We start from the raw sequence: 23,982 nt of genomic DNA, 5'->3' as shown, positions 1-23,982 counted from the left end.
TAAAAGAATAAAAAATACTTAAAAAAAAACAAACCCAAAAATGATTTCAATATCATTTTTCTAAATTGAAATTATAGGGTTTGTGACAGCCACCTCCCAATTGAAAGTACCAAATAAATGATGATTTTATATATATTAATATCAGTATTTCCTTTATTTAGATGTGCAGTGTGAAACATCCATTCTGTCATGATTGCAGGAATGTTAAAATAATTAATTTACAGATTTCTTATTAACCGAACACAAGCAAAATAATCTGCTGTCTTTGTATTTTCAGTCAACCAAATATTTTTAGGACACATTTACAATCACATTTCCATTTTATGTTTCTAGTAAGCGACACACTTAGCGTGAGAAGAGATTACATGAGAGATGGAAGGACATCCAACTGGGAGAGCTGGCATCCGTATAGAAACAGGAAGGAGTGCGCATGAGTCACTTAGAGAAAGGACAAAAACGCTAATCTTTGTTTTGGCACTCACACCGTCCAAACAACCCTAGATGAAAAGTCACTAAAATAACTTACATACAAACTCCAGGGCTTTTGAATTCACTGTGTTGACATTAGGCTTCACCAGTGAGAGCTGAGGTATCAGATCTTCATTTCTGGTCCACATTTTCCCCTCATTCTGAAACACCTACACACAACTATCAAGTGAAGTCGTTCATTATGGTTTTAACTCATTTTATAATGTAAGTCAACTGCCAATGTAACTCGAATGGTGCTATAATGCTAAGCAAAGGTGTATGAGAATCACATCATGCTATAATAAAAACCTGAAATGACCAGCAAAGGTTAGTCTTGACATTACCAACGATGATGGCGTGTCATTTGTGCTCGCTCCTCGCTAATCTGGAAGGTTGATGCAAATGCTTGAAAAACGTCCTGGCAATTATTTGCATGCAAACAAATGTGTGAGGGTCATTTCAAAAGCTGACTTCTGATCAGCATCTATAGTATAGTTCACTAAAGCGGAGTTGGATTTCGTGTCTTTGGTATAATGGTCAAATTCAGCTGGAGTTTGGGAGCAGACATAGATGTTTCACTGGGATAGATAGCTGATAGATAACATCGGACATATCTGCATCATGGAAACAGGTAAGGTGTAATTTTACCTTTTTATTGGTATATAAAAACTCTAGCTTGAGCTCAGTTTTAATCATGCTGTTTAAATAGAAGGTTAAGATTAATCTTCTTGGAATGATTGAACTCCATTATTTAATATGTAAGTCTAATGTTAATCAGTCTGATTACTTGATTACAAGACAACTTCAGTTTTAACTCATTTATAATACAGCAAAAATGGTATTTCAGACAGTCTTCAATGCTTCAGAGCTCCTTCATTCATGAATCTGGCATCTTTTACATAACGCTACAATGATTTTTGCATGCAATTTCCTATCATTAACATTTTAAATAGCAAATTCACTGTTCTGTTAAAGAGGATCTTTGCTTCCCAGGAATCATCTTTTTGAGTTTTCTGGAAATAAACTTCAACATCAATGCTGAGCGATGACCTTGTTTTGCTCCGTCTGTATCCTCCTCCTTTTAGCTACGAGGTCGTAAAGGCAGATTGACATAAACAAAAAATAATAATCGTCCCCTCGTGATGTTTCAACTGGACGGAGTTAGTGTTTGTAAACTGACCGATTTGCATTGACCAAAACCAAAGATAATTTCCATGCCAGTTATAGATGCACGCCATAAAACTGACAAGAGATACTGTACCTGCTCGAAAATGAAACTGCAAATGAGAAATTATTGTGCACTTGTGATCATAAACGAGCAGTTATAAAGCAAACCAGAGCTTGTATATGAATACCATCAACAGCTGTATTTGTGTGCAGATGAATGATTGATATCCAACACAAACGGAGTCATGTTTTTCCATGTTTACAAGTACGTAACGTTCCTGTCTGTGTGTGTTTTTGCAGAGTGCTCGAAGAGAGTGTATCAGGGAGTCAGGGTGAAGCACACGGTGAAAGATCTGCTGGCAGAAAAGAGGTCACAGCAGACGAGTGGCCCGCGCTACACTGTAAGTCCGCCGCTTCATCTCACCTGGTCAATACCCTCAACTGAAACACACCCCACCTTGTCATTCACAATGCTTCCTTTCACTCCATTCACGCTGCCACTCTGCTCTTCTTTCATATATGCAAACAGACAGTTTAAAACAGTTGGTATATTCTGTGCCCCGCCACTTTATTTGCTCATTGGCTTATCTTTTTTATTCTAATGATGAAGCTATAGCCTCTGATACAAGCCCTCGGAGTCTCGTCCTTTTCTCACACGGCAAAGCCCGTTAGTGAATACCTGCACATAAGCGGCAGACAATAGCAGCAGCGCTGATGGTCATGAGCTCCTGAGGTTTGGGAGTCAATCATCCTTTTGCTGCTGCCATAGTATGGCTATGCAAAGTCAAACACTCGCACACCTGCTCCACTGTATTGTTCCTCCTGTAGACCACAGACAAGTCGCCTGTTGTCACTCTAGACAAGCACAAATCAGACTTGCAGACATCTGGCTGCACAAGAGAAAAAGCTGTTCTCCATGTCAATGGCACGCTGAACTGGCTTTTGTTTGAATACGTAGAGTAATGGCTTCTGTCTCGCCACTCGCAAACTAATAGTATTGCAAGATTTCAAACATTGTATTAAATCTTGTATTGTAAATTGTACACAATATTTGCATTCAATTATACGATATAATACTTAAACAACATGAAGTACCATGAAAATAAAATTAACCTTTCTAAAAAGTCCAAATTATCTTAATTAATGAAATTATATATATATATATATATACATTCTGTGTATAGAAACTTTAATTGTAAGTATAGTTAATTTCTAATATAATATTTAAGTAATATATTCTTAAAATTATATATAGGTATAATATATAAAAATATATTACTTTATTTATACTTATATATATATATATATATATATGCTGTATATATAAAAACTTTAATTTGATGATTATTTAATTGTAATATTTACTACTTATATATTCTTTAATATATATATTTTTAATATTCTTAAAATGTAATTGTAATATGTATAATCTGTAAATTAATTAAATAATAATAATTAAAAGAAGAATATATATATATATATATATATAATGATAAGAATAGTTCATTTAAGTATTTACTGTTTAATATAAAACTATATATATATATATATATATATAATTTAAAAATAATAAATAATACAATTCTTTTCCTACATAAATAATTATATAATATTATCTAGAAACAACAAGCGACGGAAATCTGTGTCATTCTCTCATATTACAGTTTTATGACCATTGCGACTTCCGATTTCCTTGCGTGATGTATTCTTGGTGCTTTGAGCAGTGAATGGTAATTCATCTTTTGTATGCTATGCAATAGGTGAAAAGTAACTATGTTTTCGAAGCATAATAAAATGACATGTAGGTGTCAATCATTGTGATCCCACGGGGACATGACTGAGACCAAACACATACTACAATGGCAGAGCAGGGGAAGGGTTGCACAGGAGAATCGGAGCATGTCGAGGCCACACAGAGCAAAAATTGCTTTATAATAAGCTTACATCTGTATCTATGGCCTTTTATTTGGGGTAGAAGAGCCATCTGCAGACTTCAGCAAACGTTGTCCATATAAGTCATGTCCAAACACAGGACCAAAACAATACAGACACTTGCCAGGGGTTCCAGACGAACAATAGTAAAATACTACTCTTATATAATCTCTGGTCAAAGAAAAATGTTTAAATAAAAGTTGCATGGATAAGAAAATAACAAACATTTTACAATGAGAGCTGATATTACAGAATGTGATTAGATTTTATTTTACATGTTGGCTTTAAGTATTGTGTTATTAGTCAGTGCAATTTTAGTACGAAGGAGACACTATTATAGTTTTTATTAATATTTGTTATTATTTTTCCTTTTAATATTTCTTTTTAATTGTAATTTTACTTAATTTTTTACTTAATTTTTAATTGTAATTTTACTTAATTTACTTAATTTTTTTCTTAATTTTTAATTGAAATTTGACTTAATTTACTTAAATTTTCTGCGTTTTTGTCATTTGTATAATTTTTTTTATATTATGTCAACATAGCTTTTATAAATTTTTATTTAAATTTTAGATTGAGATATTTTAGTGCAAGTTAAACTAAATAAAAAAATGACAAATGTTGCTTTGGCAGCTAACTAATATATATATATATATATATATATATATATATATATATATATATATATATATATATATATATATATAGTTTATATACGTGGTTTAATTTTAGTTAATTATAATAACCCTGATTAGGCTGTCATGGCATGACATTAGATTATATATTTTTTTATATTTTTTTAAGTATTGTGTTTTCAGTAAGTGATATTTTAGTAGGATTGAGACACTATTGTATTTTTTTATTAATATTTTTATTTAGTTTTCTTTTTGAATTTTAATTTTACTTAAGTTTAGTAATTGTTTTATGTGTTTTTGTCATTTGTATTCATTTTTATCATATGTCAATAGTTTTTATTTATTTGTATAATTATAAGTTATGTAATATAGTATATATAATGTATATGTTATATAATGTATAATATATAATTGTTTTTATAAAATGTCATTTTTTTATATTTAAGTTAAATATATTTAAATATTTTTTTATATTTTAAGTTAAATGTTAGTTAGTTAGTTACCCTGATTATAGGCTTTCATGGCCTAACATTTGACTAAATGTTATTAATTGGTAATTAATTGGTAAAGTTGTATTACCTGCTCAGTGGCTAATGTCACACAAAAAATACAAACAAACAAACAAATAAAATGTTTAAAAATACACAAAAGGACAAGCACAAATCGTAACAGCCATTTCAAAATGATTCCAAAAAGTGAAGGAGTATGATTAATGAACCAGAACAAATCACCCGGAACCCAAAACAAACTGGGAATGACACAAATTTTGCATCTACACTAAAACGTCAGTTTATTCCTAGCAACATGACACAAATATAGAATACATATGCACATAATACATATCTTCCAGGCATTAAATCAAATTAATTCACAGCATTGATCTTCATTTGACTGTTTCACACTCTTGTACAGTCGAGTTATTTCACTGCTGGTTCAAGGGGCTCGGAAACCAGAAACCCTCTCATTTCAAACCCTTATCTTGAGGCTGAATCAGGTGCAGTGTCACAGCCTTGGAACTCTTCAACAGCCTGATTTCCATACCATGCCTTCAAAGAGGCACTGAGGCGTAGGTTGTTCACATAGGGAAGTCTTGGGACGAGCAAATGACATTCAAATACTAGCCTCAAAATTTGCTTGCCCTCCAGCCAGTGCTGCCTTGATATCAGCTCTTTTATGCTTGTAATATGCAAACGAATGAGAGCCTGTGTCTGTCTATTGCCTCACCAATAGCTCTCGACCATTTAATAACAAAATTGTATGCGACAAATCTCTAGGTCCCACTGGCGTTTTGGTAGTAGAAGAAGTGAACCTTAACTAGTTGCATCCTCTAACTGGTTGAAAGAGAAAGTGAGATATACAACATATTCGTATTTTAGAGGTGTTTTTGTTGTTCATTGGATCAGGTTGTTTGTTTCGAATACTTGCAAGCAGAGGTGTAAAGAGTACCTAAAAACCATAACTGAGTAAAAGTACAGATACCTTACAGTGAAAATTACTCCACTACACGTTACAAGTCACCAATTCCAAAAGAACTTGAGTAGAAGTCTAAGAGTATCTGATTTTAACAGTACTTAAGTATTTTACTTACACTAAATATAGGCACAAAGATGCACTAGTCAAAGAGATTTGACAGTGAAAAACTGTAATGTTGTGGAGAAGCTGCAGAAAACAGGCAGAGGCAAGGATCTATGTGCAGGTATTTAATGGAAATCTAGAACAAACAATAAGCCAAAAAACAAAAACCAAAGGAACAAAGAACAGAATGACTGGCAAACAGACAACCATTAGGCCTACATTCAACAACTCACAAGGAACTAAAGAAAAACCATGGCTATATATACACACGGGGCTAACAAGCTTAAAGCCCCATTCACACCAAGAACGATAACTATAAAGATAACAATATATTATCGTCCACACCAGCAGACGATATCATCTGATTATTCTAAGCGTACACGCGTCTGCCGCTTTAAATTCTCAAACTCGTGATAGCAGGATTGCTATTCATCAGCTGGAAAAAATCGTTCTGAAAATGATTCCAACAATATCGTTTCTCTGTGCCTTTATCATTATAGTTGTGGTGTGGACACTTCTATTCTTTAATATTGAGAAAGACTTTTAGAACTATATCTTTATCGTTATCTTTATAGTTATCGTGCTTGGTGTGAACAGGCCTTAACAAGACAAGACACACCTGATGAGACTAATCAAGGGAAACCAATGAACAAACGGACTACAAACTGACTACAAACACCACGGGAGACAGGAAGTGACATAAAAGTCCAGGGCAAGGCACAGAGAACATGAAACAAAAACAAGAAAGAGCTGATTTGTGAGGAGCGCAATCACATTTATTTTTTAAAACCAAATTACAATACATTTGTGTTTTAGAGTCTGCATTGATAAATATCATTGTGTTTTAGATTTTTGTTTTTCATCGGATCAGGTTGTTTGATTTGAACACTTGCAAGTGAGGCACTCTTTGCAATCTCGCTGAGATTTCTGGCAGTTCAATAGATGTATGCAAATATTAGCTTGTCGTGTGCCATTAAGACTGGATTGCATTAGTCAAACGAACTAAATGATCACAGAGAACTAATGGGAAATTAATGATATCAACCTTTTTCTAGGGTGGACCTTCGAGTCCATTTGTTCAAATGACAGGTGAGTCTCCAACACTTTCCATATATATTAAGTCAGAAATGTGCAATGCCATTTCTAGATATGGTCAATTCTGTCTTGGTCATGAATTTTGTTCATGTAATGATCAAGATTGTTGTGTTCTCTTCAGGTTCTCACATGCTTCCTAGTTACTATGGCATGAGAAGACCTTTCATTTCAGACACAGAGTTTTGTTCCTCAACGAAAGCATTTTCTGCTGATGTCTACCCCTCATCGCTAGCGGGAAAGTCTCTCTCGTGTGACACCGGATGCGTGTCTGGTTATTCCTCGCTTATAGACAGCTACTACCCGGAGTCTTTTGGTGACTACCGTAGCACTCCTTTCTCCAGCGGAGGAAGTACAATATTCTCGCCCTCTGCATTGTCTTCTTTGCTCCCTTCTTACTCCAGTGATACTTCACATTATTTGCTGGTAAGATATGGCATATGGAGTGAGGTGGCACAGTAACAAAGAATGCCAGTGATGTTGAAATGTAGACAACATCCATCTGTCCAAGTCTACAAGGGTGGGACAATATTTGTTCTGCTTAGTCATAGAAATATTTAGTAGTTCAGCCATTTTTAAGCTATGAAGGGAGTATTTTTTGAAGTAGTGTCAACTTTATTTGCATATGGGACAAAGTTCAAATGAATCAATAAATTAAACAAGTTTTCATGCAGTTTCATCCAAGTGCTACACGTTTTTAGAAAACTAAATATAAACATAATTATATAATTCATTATATTTATATTCAAATATGATTTTTTTTTTCTGAAAACTGAAAAGTTAAAGTTTTGAAACAAATAATGAAACAAACAGTTTCATCCAAGTATTATACATTTTTAGGAAAATAAAAGAAATATTTATTTGTTTAATTGTTTATTGTATTTTATTTTATGTCAGTTTTTAGATTTTTATTTTATTTCAAATGAATAAATAAATTAAATAAATTTTTACAGGTAGTTTTGTCCAAATAGTAAAAGAAAAAGTATATCATTACTTAAAAAAAGTTATACACACCCACATAGATAGATAGATAATAGATAGATAGATAGATAGATAGATAGATAGATAGATAGATAGATAGATAGATAGATAGATAGATAGATAGATAGATAGATAGATACAGATATAGAAAAATGTTTTTAAATGTTTTTAATATTATATAATTTAGATTTCAATGACTGCAATATATAACATAAAAATATAACACACACACACACACACACACACACACACATATATATATATATACTGTATATAACATATAATCAAATATAATATACAGTATATAACGAATAAAAAAATGAAGTTTGCAGTCATCAAAGTATTTAAATAATTTCCCAAAATATTTTATTTTATTTCATAGGTTTATTCTGGCCTTGACCATTTTTAAACAGTTCTCACTTTACAACATCATACTGGCTTTTGTGTGCCATTGCTTTGTGTACATTTTTCACATTTTGTCTGTTGTCTTTTATCTCTCCCATCTGTATCCATCTTGATTTAAAACATCTTGGCTTAAGTACAAGGAGATTCAGTAAGCTTTCGCATGTGAATGTAAATCACTGGAAGCTCAGATTTGAGGCTAATGAATTCTTGCTTGTGTTCACTGCAGAGGGACTCTTGGGAGGCCACGGGGAGCGAAGGGGTGGAGGGTTTGTGTGGAGATGCTCTGGCTCCCATGCCTCTGTCTACACCCAGTTCTCTGGTCGACCCCGACACCATCAGCCTGACCCAGTTCCGCTCATCGTCCCGGGGCTCTAGCATGACTTCTTTACAGTCGTACTCTCTCCATTCACTAGATGAAGTCAATTATAACTCCTCATTTCAAACCACCTCCGGCAGCTTTGCTTCCCCTTCATTCATGACTGAGCCTTCGACCAAACTAGTGCCAGTACTTTCCTCAGAAGATACTGAAAGTGCCCCTTCAGCCTTGAGCGACAGCCTGGTATGGGGCAAGGAGGACACTGCTAGCACTTGGTCACAGTATGAGGCCAGGAGGGCATTCTGAGATTGAACTGGAAGGAAATAAATGCTCACCAGCCTAGCAGATCAACATCTCTTTAATACATAACAATTAGCACTACAATCTTTTTTTTTTTTTGCCAATTTTACTTAGCAGAGCTAAGGCTTAACATTGGGGAACAAATTATATCTTCAATTTAATGTTTTAATTGTATCGTTTATTATAATTGTATCTTCTTTTTTGACATTACAGCTTATATTGTCTCAGCAGGATAATTAGGATAATAATCAGTATAAGGAGTCTGTATATCAGTTTTTTTGTGACGCAAGTTACAGTGAGTTTATATAAATGTATATTATCTGCAAAAATTAAGTGTTACAATATTTATAGTTGATGTGTAATATCTAGCCCTATTTCTCTTCTTGTGAGTCTTTCATTTCAAAAGCATGTTGTGAAAATGGTCTAAAAGGTAAATAAACTAGAATTACAAAAAAGCATTCTTGTAACTCTACAGCACAATGGACTTCAAAGTGCCTGACGTAAACACAACATTTAAAATTTAATGAAACCTCAAACTTTTTATTGAATGATTAAATTACAAACATTTTCAAGATAACAAAATCATTAAAACACGTTTTTATGCTCATAAAAATATACTCATATTTATTGAAAAACAACTTAGAGGACTAGGAAAAAATACATATAAAATAAGGGGGGGGGGGGACAGATGTCTTTTCTTTCTTTCAGATTTTTTAGATAAAGAAATGAAAGTCAGTTTTACGTCTAAAGAGTCAGCCAGGAACCAGATTTTTATGTGTATAAAATATACCATATAAAATTAATAAATTGACTATGATTTTTCAGATGCTTTACTATAATACCAAATATTCTTTTAAGATTGAAGAAAAGGTATAATTTCAGAAGGCTTACTGAAAAGAGAGCATATATCAGACCGTAATTCACAATATTCACAATAATAAAAAAAAAATACTGCCATCAAGTTGAAAGCATTTCGTGGTGCAATAATTGAAAATAGATTTCTCTGAATTACAGTACTGATTTAATAGTCATAGGTCAATAGCAATATTAGTCGGTTTTTTACTCCTGCATGTGAACAATTTGCAGAAAGTGTATAGATTTATTGCCAAATAAACTATTTATGCTTTATATATTTATATACTATGAGCCAGACCAGCGTAGTCAAATGAAACGCAGTTACACGCAACCTTCCTGTGTTCTCCGGTTTAATCACCAGGGGGAGTCCTTCAACTACCTCCTCAACGCGGCTGAAGTGTTTCTTAGAGATTTTACTTAGGCTTATGGAAGATCTATTCAGAAATGTGACTGGTAAGAAAATAACATTTTGAAACTCGAGGTCTATTTGCAGCGGATTAACTTTACAAAACAATTTCACAAAGGAGTAAAACGTCCGTTCTAACTAGATACAGTTTGAATGAATTCTAACCAAGGTGTTTGGAGACGTATTTATTAAGAACCCATGTTGTATCAATACTTAAATCTCTAATTATACTGCTGTTTTGGAAGGAAATTTTCCGATTGTCTGTACTGCATGCCGCATGGAGCAATTGTCGGACTTCTTTTCTAAGACAAAGAACACCTGCATTTAGGCTAATCATGCTTGCAACTACATGCGTTCAGTCTTAAATACTCGACATTTAAATCGACACACGTCAATAAACTACAGCATTATGATTTCAGAGGTCTCAAGAAATGTAAATACGCCACTTGGAGCTTTTTCATTTACATGATTTCAGAAATAAAAGTAAGTCAGGGTGTGTGAGATTCTGCTTGAGATCAGCACCACCCGGCATCAAACAGCACCCTGCTTGTATTTTTAAGTGAAGATAATTCATTGATTATTTAAACTGTTGCATTAAAACAAAAATACCCCGAGAAAAGACATTTATAAATATTATTATGAACACTGGCCGTTGTTTCAATCTCATTTGAATTGGCGTTTGATTTTTAACAGTTGCCATTGAGCCTTTCGATTAAATATTTAATTCTAATTTAATTTCTTTCATATTCAGCCTTCTTGTGCCTGTCTCCACTCTCCTAGCAACTTGACTTTAGCAAACGTCCCAATTGTTCTGATGACAAACATGGCTGCTATCACATGCCACGCCCACCACTCCAACAATTCTTAAAATATTGCATAAATTTGATCCACAAGACGTAATATTTAATTTTTTTGACAAGACTACCTATTACAGAAGATATTTACAATGTGTCATGGCATGTAAAACTTCATTTGTGCCTTCAGTCGCACTGCAAAGTTGAAATAGTGCTTCTAAGGGAGACTCCAACCACCAACACCAAAAGGATGATAAAATGTTAGAAATATATATTTGGTTGATGTCAAAATGTGAAATAACACAACATTCTATTAAAAGATATGTTATTATATGCACTGTAATAGCGAATATCACTCAGAAATAAGTCTTTTTACGAAGCTTTTGAATATTCAAATTGAAAGTATCGCGCAATCAAATCATTGTCAAATCATTGAGTTCTTGGGGTTTTAAATAGTAGGGATGAGGGGAGAAAAACTCAAACTAAAATATCCCTAGCTATATTACTGCATAATTGTATGTCCTGAGAGTGTTTTGAGGTTACTTTGTTGAGACTTTTTAAGACTTTTGTGAATAATTCGATCTTGCCCATATAATAGAGCAAAGAACTGACTTTGGGGTATTTCACTGTAGCACTTCCAGAGTTTTCCTCCTTTTCAGGCCAATATGTCTGGTAAGTAAAAATTTATTTTTCTTTCATATAGGATGTTTTCGTCTTCAGCAACCTGAAAAACATTGAGAAAAAAAAGATGTGAATTAAAATCAAGAAATACATTGGTAAACGTTGCTTAGAAAAGTATAGGTCAAAGCATGCAGTCTTACTAGTATTTTAAAACAGCAAACACATATGGAGGATCACATTTAAACAAATTGGTGCATTTTATATATATATACACATATATTTTAAGAAATGTGTTACATGGAATTTCTTGCATTTTAATGGGAATGATAATATTTCTGGTGATTAATTCAAGCTCAAGTTTTATTTATATCTTGAATTTTCTGTCTGCCTCGTATTTTTTACTCAACTTTCCTTCAAGCAAAACTGAACATGGGTTTATCTGAAGATTTATTTGCGGTGTTATTTTAGACTTTACAGTGTCGACCACCGTGTCCAACTGAATGCAATGGTTTTCGGAATAACCAACAGTAAACGATGACTGAATAAAATTTCGACATTTTAAACAGAATTCAAGCTTTGCTTCAGAGCGCATATGAATATTTATTAGGATAGGTTTAGCTGTCAATGAGCCCATCAAAACACTGCCGAAGGACGTTTTTGCTATCTTCTCAACATCAGCGCACTTTTTTGCCCTCTGTAAACTCAGCTGCCTCTGCGTGGCGTTGTTTTGAATCACTTATGTTCAGACAGAATTTATTTATATATATATATATATATATATATATATATATATTAACGCGGATCAGGAAGACGTCCCACTGTGTATGTCTTCACAAGGCTGAACAACCAATTAAAAAATTTGGAAAGAAAGACAACTATTTTCCATCTATTTTTTACACATTTCATTTTGGGGGAAGTTATTAGGCGCGGCTTCACTCGTGTAGGAAGAGATAGGAGGACTGCCCATTATATCAAGAAATAACTTCACGTCTGCCGAAAGGATCGCAAAAACTAACTTGGACCCCAGACGTTTTTAGGGAATTTAAAACAACGAACTGTTGCAAATCGGCAGCGCCCTCGTAAACAATTCGGGCTTTGTAGCAAATCTAAACGGGTTTTCTGTTGGATATTGACTTGAGTTTACCATCTATTTTCCGGCTAACTTTCTCTTTTCGCTTGTACGCGGCTTTTGCAGTTAGTCTATAAGAGTGTTTTACTTACGTTTGTAACTCGTAGAGGCGTCTACCGAGGGAGCTTCTCTTCCTCCATGTCTCACAGGCAGCGTTTTACAGTGCCTTCACTTCGCTTCCCGCAAACCCAACTTCATGCGCCTTGTGCCTTTACGCGCAAAACCGTCAATAATTCGATTGGGCTACTCGCCAGTTTAGTCGAGTTTTAATTTACAGTCACATGAAACTAAACTGCTAAAACTCCAAAACCGTCGTCCCGAGGCAAAGATGGCTGGAGAGCATGTTTCTCGAAATTCACTACTGTCTATTGTAATGCGAAACTAACCCATTCACTGCCGGATCCCCAGCGCGCTCAGACCAATGGAGTCTTAACTGGGAATACGGCATAGTTTTCTAATCTTGTTTCTTATATTTATTGGCGTTTTCCAATGGCATATGAGAAAAAAGCGAATGCTGTCTGTGTATGTTTAAACATGTAGAAAGGCAATGACAAATAAGTATTCCGAATATGATAAAAAGGAAAAATATTTTAAAGATCTAGGAACTGTGTTTTCCTTGCAACTTCGTTAGTTTGATAACCAGATCGTTTATTCAGAACAGTTTTAAACACATTTTACACAATGTAAAACAACTAAATTGCTGCCCACATAGACATTATTTTCCCCCCTCCCCCCAATATACATTTTTCTGATTTTTTAAATGATAGAAATGCTACTAATGTCAACATATTTGACTTTGAAGCCCCACAAAACAATTTAGATAATAAACGCATGTTCCTCACAGAAGTTTATTCAAGTCTTGTGAATTTTAATAACATAGCAGATCCAAACAAAAGTCACATCACTGACCCAGAAACATAGACTTAAATAAAGATGGATGTTAAAAACTCTGATTCCAATACGTTAACATTTTTCTTTTAGCAAAATGAAAATAGTTGTTTTTTCTGCACAGACTGCTTTCCTACAGATCGTCTGAATTTGGACTCAAATATTGAAAATCAATGCCAGTGTTGAACGAAAATGAAATAAAACTCTCTTATTTTTTTCTCCATCCAGCAGATAAACCTAAGGTATACCAAGGTGTGCGTGTGAAGACCACCGTTAAGGAGTTGCTGCAGAAGCACAGAGCCCTGCAGGCACAGAAAACCGCAACGGTAAACAATGGTGTTGTATATACGCAATAAAAGTCATAAGTCAGTCACTGACGTACAAGTTTATGGTAGCCAAAGTAAAACGAAGTCTGGTCAGTGCATGACCAAATTTAAAAAGCATCGAAACGTCTTAAAGCACCACGCCCACACAGGCCTATCTGTGCTTGAGGCTTCAGTTAATAGCCTACCACATAATAGTACAACCTAACGGAAGATTTCTTCTGTTTTTCAACTGAACGAACGCAATGATTAATGTTTTCCTTTGCTTCTCCCTCTCTTTTCCAATTTTAATCCCATAGAAATCACAAGCCGTGGCTGCTCGCGATGTCTGCTCTACGACCATGAATAGTAAGTTTCAAATATTAACAAATTAACTGAACGGCGATAAGTGATAGTACTCTCAATCCTTTGTCCCATACAGTCAAGACTTTTCACAATGCTGTTTACAAAAGCATCAGATTTCAGTAACCTTACAAGCACCTTTGTGCATATTGAAAAGGTAGACTTGCAAAAAAGCTAAGAAACCTTCTGCCTGCTAACATGTAAGAGCTTGAATTTTAATCAGGAAACCTGAGACAAAGACAAAAACAACGTATACTGACTGCATGCAACTTACTATACTCCAAAATAGAAACCCTTTTCATCCACCGTCAGGCATCAGCTCTACCTTTACAATTGTGAGAAGAATAAATAAATAAATGAAAGAACAATGACATCTATCTATATAGGTGCTCCTTACAGATCCGTGAATGATCTCCTTTTTATAAACTACTATTCAAATGTGATTTAGCTGTTTGGCTGATGGTCTCGTGACATCATCCCAAGTCTTGCTGGCCTAATTTAAATGTTCTCCTGTGTTCAAGCCAGCATTTTCTTCTGTCTTCCCTGCAGCCCACCTTGATATCTTTGGAATGCAAGCTCCAGAGCCCTATTTCCAGACACATCCCTTTCCTGAAAATATCAACATCCCGATGGAGAATGCTTATGATCATCAACAGATGATGCATATGATGCCACCTGAGACTTTCAGCTGCAGTAATTTCGTGTGTCCCACCTCTGCGCAGTGGTCTAATGGATATCTACCTTCTAATACGGACCTCTATGGTACTACTAGCCTGGTATGTGTTTGGTGATTTTCATTTATAATAAACCTATTTTTTATATTTTTTGGGCATTTGGACGGTTCTGATGCCCAAGTATGTTTGCACTAATAAATAAAATTACACGTGCAGTATTTTAATAAGTATTTTTGTGCTTTTAAAATGATTTTCTCAGGTTTTGAGGTCACCCTCAGACTCCATCAATCTCCCCAGTCCCGTCGACTACAACAGTTACTCCCCCCCTCAGTCCAACTCTTCATCTTCTTCGTGCTACAACTCCCCAACACGGATGGATTTGAGCTCCAGTTTCTCTCCAGAAAATTACCACTATCAGCATTGCAACCTACAGCATTGCTTTTGTCTGTCGCACTGGTCCAATGTGCAGGAAGGCATGGCAACCTCAGAGTTTGCGCCCTACGGCTCATCAGACTGTTTGTATTCATATGGAGACGACAGCTATTTCAGAAGGGATACTTCAAACTCAGACATGTGTTACTTATAAAATGCATTTTGAAGCGCTTTGCGCAAAAATCCAGTGTCACAATTGATTCATTCGAATGCATTTGTTGTACTTTAGTTTAGATAAAAGAACAAGCAGTGATAGAATGCATGATTGGGCTTAGTTTAGTAGTTTAAGCAAAAAGGTTGATTGCAGAGAGCTAAATATGTGTGAGTATAATTTACAAATTATTATTTTATCTTTTTTTACAATAAACATATTTTTCGTAATTTTACTGGTATCTTTTATTAAAAATGCCATAGATCTATTAATAATGGGGAAAATATTTCAGATTTGCAGGGTGTAGTTTCTGTTTCTCACTCTAGAAATGAACATCGGAGCTTTGACAGCTGTGGCACAATTATGCATATCAACATTCGACATGAGGAAAATCCGAGAAAAAATCTGAATAATATGTTATTTATGAAAACAGATTTTGATAGTCAACATTGCATTTATTATAGATCCTATAACTACAGCTGTTAACACTTTTCTTTGCTCCAAACAGTCAATTCACTGAAAAGTTTAATTGCTGCTTTATTCTTTTTTTAAGTAAAAACAAAGCATGCATTGGACGTTTTCAACTACTTTAATGACTAATCTCACAAAATTAGTTAGAAATCACAGAATTATTGAGACAAGTTCATTTGTAGAAGATGTTTCTTATCTATGTGAATATAGATGATTTATCTATGATTCATTTTTAAACTGGTTGTCACACCGCAAACCGCTCGTGAAACAACAACATGTCATTATCACACACTTTCACCAAAAGATAAAATCGAAAGAAAATGCAGCCCCGTTAACTTACCTTCAGAAGATGCTAAATTAAATAAAGACAATATGAATCTTGCAATTTGCATATAATGTAGAGATATTGCAAGAGGTTCAAAGTTCTACATGTATGAATGGTAAACTGGATAAGGACAATCGTATAATACAATTAGGCTATCACCTCATATGAAATGCGATATGAGAAACAGTGCATATACTCAAAGTAGGCTTTAAGCTTGTGTTCAGAAACTAATTACAGAACAGAAATCAACTAATGCTTGGGTATCTGTTTTTAAACAAGCCGAGACATCAGTTCTTTATTTATATTAAATGTACCGTGTCTCTTTTAACTTCGGAACATGGCAGACTTAATCATTTAACGGTCATGGTGTATGCATTAACTACAGAAATAGGGAATGTTTTGCAGTCAAACAGAAGGGTGTGTACAGTGATCCAGAGTTGGCAGACGCACACGCTTTGTGCCTGCTGCTCACCAACTTGGAATTCCCCTCGGGAGAGCAAAGGACAAGGAAGTCTTCCTCTAATCCACATGTTGGCTTCTTGATGCTTGAACGGCTTCCCTCCCACTTCTGCACAACGTGATGTGTGGTATAGCGATACTGATTCCAGGCACACTTCTCTCACGTTTTTTTAGGTCTGAAAAAACAAACAAACAAGGTGAATGTTATTCTTCGCATTAGAGTGTAAACAGCAATGGGAATCAGGAACCACAATGGGAAGGGCTGGGGGAATGAGTCCAGGGAGTTCCAGTTCAAATTGGTTATGTTTCTGTAAGAAAATGAAAAGGATTTTTGACTTTTTCCACCTCAATATAGTCTAAGTGGGGTATAAAAGATCGAAAGATCCGCACCCAAAAGTAGCGGGCTCGTGTGAGTCAGTGGTTGCGCAATGTTCATATTTGTGAATGGCCGCAACACGCACCCAATGCGCGTCCTTGCACGATCTCTCACCAGAGTTGGCAGCTCAGTTATCAGATACAGAATTAACATTAGTAGTTGTATTTTAAGAATAATTTATAGACTACGGTGTAGGAAAAGTAGTAAGTTTAATATAAAGATAGCATTAATTATATGGCATCATTGCTCGGTTTGCATTATATGCAACATGTCAAATACACAGATCTGGACGGTTTCATGTAGCAACAAAATCACTTTGCATTCAATATATTATGCATTGCTTATAATACAGCGCATGAATGCACAAGAATAAAGTATAAGGCTATTTTAGCAATAAAGTGGGGGTCTATATTTTTATCAGTTTTGTTTTAATAAACATGAGACACTATGTGACCCTGCACCACAAAACCAGTCATAAGTAGCACGGGTATATTTGTAGCAATAACCAAAAATACATTGCATGGGTCAAAATTATCGATATTTCTTTTATTACCATCCAACCTGACAGAACTGGAGAGGATCTGCAAGGAGGAATGGCAGAGGATCCCCAAATCCAGGTGTAAAAAATTAACTTAAATGATTTTAGCAAATGGCTGCAATATAACAAAGAGTGAAAAATTTAAGGGGGTCTGAATACTTTCCGTACCCACTGTATATATAAATATATAATGTGTGTGTAAAAAAAAAAAAATATATATATATATATTTTTTTTTTTTTTGCACCCTTGGATTCCAGATTTTCAAATAGTTGTATCTCGGCCAAATATTGTCCTATATATTCTTATTCATTCAGCTTCCAGATGGTTCATAAATCTCAGTTTCGAAAAATTGACCCTGACTGGTTTTGTGGTCCAGAGTCACATATAAATTTAGGATTACACGATAAGAGTCTGCTATAAAACAAACAAACAAAACACATATTTGTGAGCATTAGCGGATCATAAGGTGAATAAATGCAAAACACATTGGTCATTGTTTTCTGAAGGTTGAAACAGCTCTGTCGTCATCAGGGCACGTGCAGCCCCTCTGTCAGGGGTGCAACTCTGGTCTGACACGTGGGGTGGGGGAAATACTCAGCTTTAGGTAATAGGCCATTTTCATTTCAGTTACAACATACCATTTTAATAAGCAATGCATTATCAAAATCAAAAACAAGACAAATAACTTTTTTTTCAGGAAATTATTATTAAAGTCATTTTAATGACTCATGCAACCTTGCATTTAAAAAAAGAATGTTACATAAAGACAAGTAAACAGTCAGCAGTAAATGAACACATTTATAGCAATGGCACAAAGATACAAAAAAAAAAAAAAATTCAGGTAGCTATTCAGGAATGAAATACTGCAAAGTATAAATGCATATATTAATATAGATTATATTTATAGATTAATCTTTATTAAAGATAAAGAAGTTATTCAGTTAAGAGCAGATTTGAGCAGAGTGATTTTTTCTATTGTTTTTTAACATTCATGGCAGACAGCAGCAGGTATAAAAAGCTGTCGTCACTTTAAGAACTAATGCATGGATCTGACACACATCAGATTTACTCACGACAAAGCGAGGCATCAGTTTACTGTCTTGTGGCACCTTGTCGCATCCAGTGTAGACAGCATCACTGGAGCTATTAGACTGCATTGTTCGCTAAAAGTAGCACTGGTGATGTATTTCGAACTTCGTTTTACCCCTAAGTGAAGAACGAATAAGACTTTCACCATGAATAGCCTACGTCCTTGAGTCCACTCTTTGAGTAGGCTACTTCTTTTGAATACTTACCTCACGACCGTTGGAGTAGGCTAAGCCTATGAATGCATGTAGCATGATTGTAATCCAGACTTTGACTACATTTGTCATGTTGTCATTGACATGTGACCTACCAAGGCCAGTTCATCAATTCACTGGCATTCACAACTCTTCTCCTAGTAAAATGTCCACTGGATGCACCTGGATTCAGAATGTCACTGAAAGTAGGTCACTTGTTTCATGACTACTGTGAATTCAGACATACTAGACTTTTCACATACTGTTTTCGCCTACTATTTAGTAGGGAAGTATGTGTATTCGGATGCAGCCATATTTTTTTCATTCATACATGGTTGCAACAATGTTTTACATTTTTCATTAAGTTTTATTATACAAATGTTTGATTCAATAATGTTTCTTAAACATTCAGTTGTTATTGCTTTAGAATTATGTCCTATATTAATCTATTGTAAAGAGAGGCTGATAGTATTTCAAATATGCCCCCCTCCCCACACACACATCCAAGCATTTGAGGGATATACAACGTGACCTGCTAAGTACAGAAAATAAGTGTTTTTTAAGTAGCGTATTCATCACTGATCGTCACTGATACCACTGATTCATTAGTTTAAACAAGAACATTGTGAACTGCTGTGGAACATAACGATGTGTTTTGCAGCAGCCAGTCCTCATCTCGGAGGTTAATCTGAGTGTGGCCTGAGGTAGAAGCAGGTATTGTACTCTGTTCTGATAATAGATAAGACCACTATCAGACACATAGGTGTCTCAGTTCGTGGGAGAGATACCAAAGATACTTCAGTAAAGGCATTAGGAATTTCAATTCAGCAGTTTCACACTTTCACCATAAACATTACAAATGCTCTGTTACAACAGGCTGATTACTTTCACCAAAGTTGTAGATTTGCTGTTTTTTTTTTCTTTTAATTGCAGCAAGACTGATGCAGTGGTCAGGACAATCAGATTTATGTTTAGCTTTATTAATGCAGTATGGAGGAAGTTCATGTCTGCTGGTTAATTTGTAAGAAAATGCGGATGAATAAATCTTTTCGTGGTTATGTTTGATTTATTAAAGAAGGTTATTGAACAACGAAGTATTTCTGAACCACATTTGTGTGCCAGGAGTGTGTAACCCCTGTTCAACAAGAATACAGATTCCAAGAGATATTTTTTAAATAAAATAGAATAAAACTAAATAGATAGATAGATTATTTACATTATTGACAGCTATTTTCACATTTAAATTAAAAGCACATTTCTGAAGTGTTACTAGTTTTACTTTACGTTTATAACTGTGAAGCAATTTCAGTTGAGCTAATAATAACTTTTACTGTTCATTAAGAATATTCAAAATCTGTTTGAATTCCAATTTGAGACTTTTGTCCTTCTTTTACATAGAAAAAAAATACATGCATTCAGCATAAATCAGGCAGAAGACATAACATCGCTGGTCATTCCTGATTGACACTGTCATAAATTACTTTCTCATTATATAAGTGAGAGGTCAAGATTGAAAAGATAAGCAGATTTATTATCAACAGCAAAGACTTATCTTTTCAACAGCAAAAGATACCTTGAGTTACACAGCAGCTATGACAAAAAGACAATTTCATAAACTAAACATTTTAATTTGACCAATAGAATCTCTCGGAAACAGAGGAGAGCTATTCTTTGATGTAAAGTAACTGGATGAACTTAAGGTTCAATGCTGTATGTTTTTTTTTTGTAATTATCAATCAATCTATGTGGCCTGTCACCCAGTTTTTGTAGCACAAGTACTAGTAAAAGTCATCTCTGTTCCTAAAGAAACTGAGGGCAAGTCGTATCATGCCCCTCTCAGGTTTCTCCTAATACATTTCTCAAGGGATGGTGTTACATTTTTCTCATGGACTCTTTGCCAACATGGCTTGGTCTAGACCTGTTTAGTTTATTTTCCACTTCATTCCTCTCGTATGTATGTTTGTGTTCTTTGCTGCAGTATTTGATCCCATCCATTTGATTCAGCAGTCTAAATGATGAATTTTTTAAAGGGAGAATAAATTGGCAAGGTCAGCGCTGAAAGATATTGTGATCTATCCAACACCTGTGCTAATGACAGGAGCGTGAAGAGCTTTGAAGAAGGTATAAACATGAATTTTCACAATTTAATAAAAAAAAAAAGTAATTTTTAAACCAGTCAATATTACCGGTCTAGCAAAGTCCAATCAGTTTTTTTTCCCACAATATAGATGGAAATCGGTTTGCAGAATTGATGGATGGGCATATATTTAATACCTGCAGAGACTTTAAGAAACCTAAATCTCTAGAAACCTAAAAGGTGGATGGGTCAAATGACCATGTTTTTCATAAATTTCTTGTAATGTAATGTCATAATGTCTTGGAAGTTTCTCACGGATCCTTGTCTGTAGAATTCATCAAGAGTCTTTTTTCTTACTTTCTTTAAAACCAGAAGGTTGGGTTTTCTACAATTTTCCCAAGGAAATAGTAAGAGTGTGAGATCTTTGCACTGTCTAACTGCCATTTGATATAGGAGGAGCTTGCAAATGTCTTTGTTTTTTCAGTCTTAATTCTGTATCACTGGGATCGCTGCTGACATATGAAAATTCTGTCTGGAAATTATTAATGAATTGGCATTCATTAATAATTGGCAAAGAGAATAACATTTACTGTTAATGTTTGCCAAAGATTTATCAAGTAATCTACAAAGAAATACAAATAGTTTTATTCCCCATAACAATGAAATCATGACATATTTTTGTCCCTATGGCAGTTGTAATAGTGCTTACAATAAACAGTACATCTATCTTAGTAATGGGTCTCCAATGCACACTTCTGCATGGACTGTAATCTGAGCTTTTTAAGCAGGTATTTAACTTTGACATGTTTCCCTGCTTTCTCATCCTGCAGAGCGAAGTGTCAAATATTGTCCCCCTCCAGCTCACACTTTTCCTGATTCTCCTCGACAGTCACACCTTGTACTGTACCTTCTTCCATATCTCAACATTTGTGCAGACATGCCATTGGATCCTGTTAGCAGATTCAGCGGCACCTTGAAGGTAAGCAGAGGCATCTTGGCAGCACGATGTGTCCTGAGGAGTCATGCACAAAAATTTGTGCACAAAGGTAATGTTCACTAAAAAAAAACAACACTGAATGCAGATCAGTCTTGGTTTGACTCACTCTTAGTACTTTTTATGGTTGGAAAACGCCCATTCACCTCTGAGGGTCGTGACCCCAAAACCCACAAATATTTGTCTTGCTGTTAGACTTCTTGTACTTTAAACATTTGACCTATGACCGATCTTGTGTAAATTATGTCTTGCTAGCATTAGAGCAGTAATTATTACAACTAGTAGTAGCAACACCTAGGTTGTGGGTTCAATTCCCAGGGAATGCATGAACCGATAAATTGTTAGCTTTGAGTCCAGTGTATGTCACTTTCAATAAAAGCATCTCCCGAATGCATAATGGAAATGAAAATAAAGGGCTTGCACAGATGTGTAAAGGGAACCTGCTTTAAAGCTATAGTTCACCCAAAAAAGTTAATTTACTCACCTTCATGTCATTCCAAATCGGTCTGTCTTTCTTTCTTCCGTTAGGTAGTAGTGAATGATGAATGAAGGTGAATGATGGCCAGGCTCAAAAATGACCAAAAAAATGCAGCAGCATAAAAATAACATAATTGTAAAATAACATCATAATCCATACAACTTCTGAGCTATATTTCAAATCTTCTGAAGCCACTATGAGGAGCATACCAAAAACTTTAATCACTGAAAATCTTGCACAATCTCAGCCATGTGGTTTGAATATGTGCATATAAATAGTAGGAACTCCATGATCGGTTATGAGACACAGGAGAACATGTGATGGAGAGACTGTGGAGCAGCCTTCCATCATTGTACTTTACTGTGTTCATACTTACTTTTTCTTGCTCATTTTGTAATGTTTATTAGGAGTTTGCTGTTTTATATTTCCTGTTTTAGCAGACTGGATTGAGCCTTTACAATAGCGCACCTGGTGGGAAGCACTCATTTTAGTGGGTTATCCATCATTGTATTCATTCATGTTTTTTTTCTCTCTTGTTCTTGACAATCATTATGTTGGTTAAACAGAGTGAGACAAGAGCTAGTTTTATGTAAATGTATGTTCCAGGTGGTAAAAGAGGGAAAATGTGTTATTGTTAGTGGACGGATTGTGTTTGGGTTAAATTAAACAAGGTTATTGCTGCTGTAACGGGTATTTAGAGTTTGTGTTCTGTTTGGGTGAGGCTTTGTATTATGTTACAGTTTTCAGTCAGTTGTCTTCAATTAGTTTCCTTGGTTTTAATCTGTTTCTATGGTTTTTCATGGTTTGATTAGGTTTTGCACCTGTGACATTGATTGGTTTTGTCTGTGTATTTAAGTTCTGTGTTTTCCTCTGTTCTTTGTCTGTTTTCATTTGATATCATTGGGTTGTTCTGTTTGTGTTTTGTCAGTTCTAGTCACCTAAATATTAGTGATAGGAAGTTCGGATCATTTCGCATCATTTCATCCTGTTCATCAAAATGAACAAACATTTATTCAAGTCATTTCATTCATTGTTATACTTTTAACAGCCAAATTCACCAAACAAATCCACCTACGCAATCTTGATCATATTCTGAATTAAGAAATCATTAGAATGCAGCTAAAGATCATTTACAGGGAACATAAATAATTACTTTACCTTCCGAGTCTTTCGTTTATTTGTCACGTGACAGACACAATGACCGAAATGTTCATGAATGCATCTTCACTAGTATCTTTTTGAGCTTAAGATTTGCTTCGCTTAGATCCTGGCTTATCATTTTTGCCTGTTGCTGAGTTCTGTGCTAAATTGGTGAAGCATAGCTATTACTGGCAACACAAACGAATGTGATTTTCAATTTGATTGAACAAATGCAAACAGTGTTTACGAACAATAAAACCCATATGGAAGCAATTCAAAAGCATCAGTCACATTCTCACACACATACACACAACCCTCACATCACAAAAAAATCACACACACACCTGTTTGCAAATG

General features: G+C 34.8%; 2 protein-coding genes across 2 annotated transcripts; both read left to right on the top strand.

Annotated features, from left to right (window-relative positions):
• The first annotated feature begins 1,089 nt into the window (after positions 1-1,089).
• On the top strand, positions 1,090-9,295 carry LOC107582659 (uncharacterized protein C11orf53 homolog). The gene is made up of 5 exons (XM_016268570.1): positions 1,090-1,099; positions 1,936-2,036; positions 6,833-6,866; positions 6,994-7,295; positions 8,482-9,295. The coding sequence occupies exons 1-5, from the start codon at positions 1,090-1,092 to the stop codon at positions 8,875-8,877; spliced, it is 843 nt and encodes a 280-aa protein (XP_016124056.1). The 3' UTR covers positions 8,878-9,295.
• Positions 9,296-12,444: 3,149 nt separating this feature from the next.
• On the top strand, positions 12,445-15,513 carry linc.pou2af1 (lnc RNA pou2af1). Its single transcript, XM_016268485.1, has 4 exons — positions 12,445-13,890; positions 14,187-14,235; positions 14,779-15,005; positions 15,163-15,513. The coding sequence occupies exons 1-4, from the start codon at positions 13,738-13,740 to the stop codon at positions 15,487-15,489; spliced, it is 756 nt and encodes a 251-aa protein (XP_016123971.1). The 5' UTR covers positions 12,445-13,737; the 3' UTR covers positions 15,490-15,513.
• The last annotated feature ends 8,469 nt before the right edge of the window (positions 15,514-23,982 follow it).

Source organism: Sinocyclocheilus grahami, unplaced genomic scaffold (assembly GCF_001515645.1).
Source record: "Sinocyclocheilus grahami isolate Dianchi unplaced genomic scaffold, SAMN03320097.WGS_v1.1 scaffold46.1, whole genome shotgun sequence".
NCBI lineage: Eukaryota > Metazoa > Chordata > Actinopteri > Cypriniformes > Cyprinidae > Sinocyclocheilus > Sinocyclocheilus grahami.
Note: the sequence above shows the minus strand (reverse complement) of the source record. Positions and strands in the feature narration are given on the sequence as shown.

Coding starts and splice junctions, on each gene's coding strand:
- LOC107582659 (XM_016268570.1), top strand. Junction 2,037..6,832: donor CGAGTGGCCCGCGCTACACT/GTAAGTCCGCCG, acceptor ACCTTTTTCTAG/GGTGGACCTTCGAGTCCATT. Junction 6,867..6,993: donor TCCATTTGTTCAAATGACAG/GTGAGTCTCCAA, acceptor TGTTCTCTTCAG/GTTCTCACATGCTTCCTAGT.
- linc.pou2af1 (XM_016268485.1), top strand. CDS start 13,738: ATGCCAGTGTTGAACGAAAATGAAATAAAACTCTCTTATTTTTTTCTC. Junction 13,891..14,186: donor AGGCACAGAAAACCGCAACG/GTAAACAATGGT, acceptor TTAATCCCATAG/AAATCACAAGCCGTGGCTGC. Junction 15,006..15,162: donor TCTATGGTACTACTAGCCTG/GTATGTGTTTGG, acceptor TGATTTTCTCAG/GTTTTGAGGTCACCCTCAGA.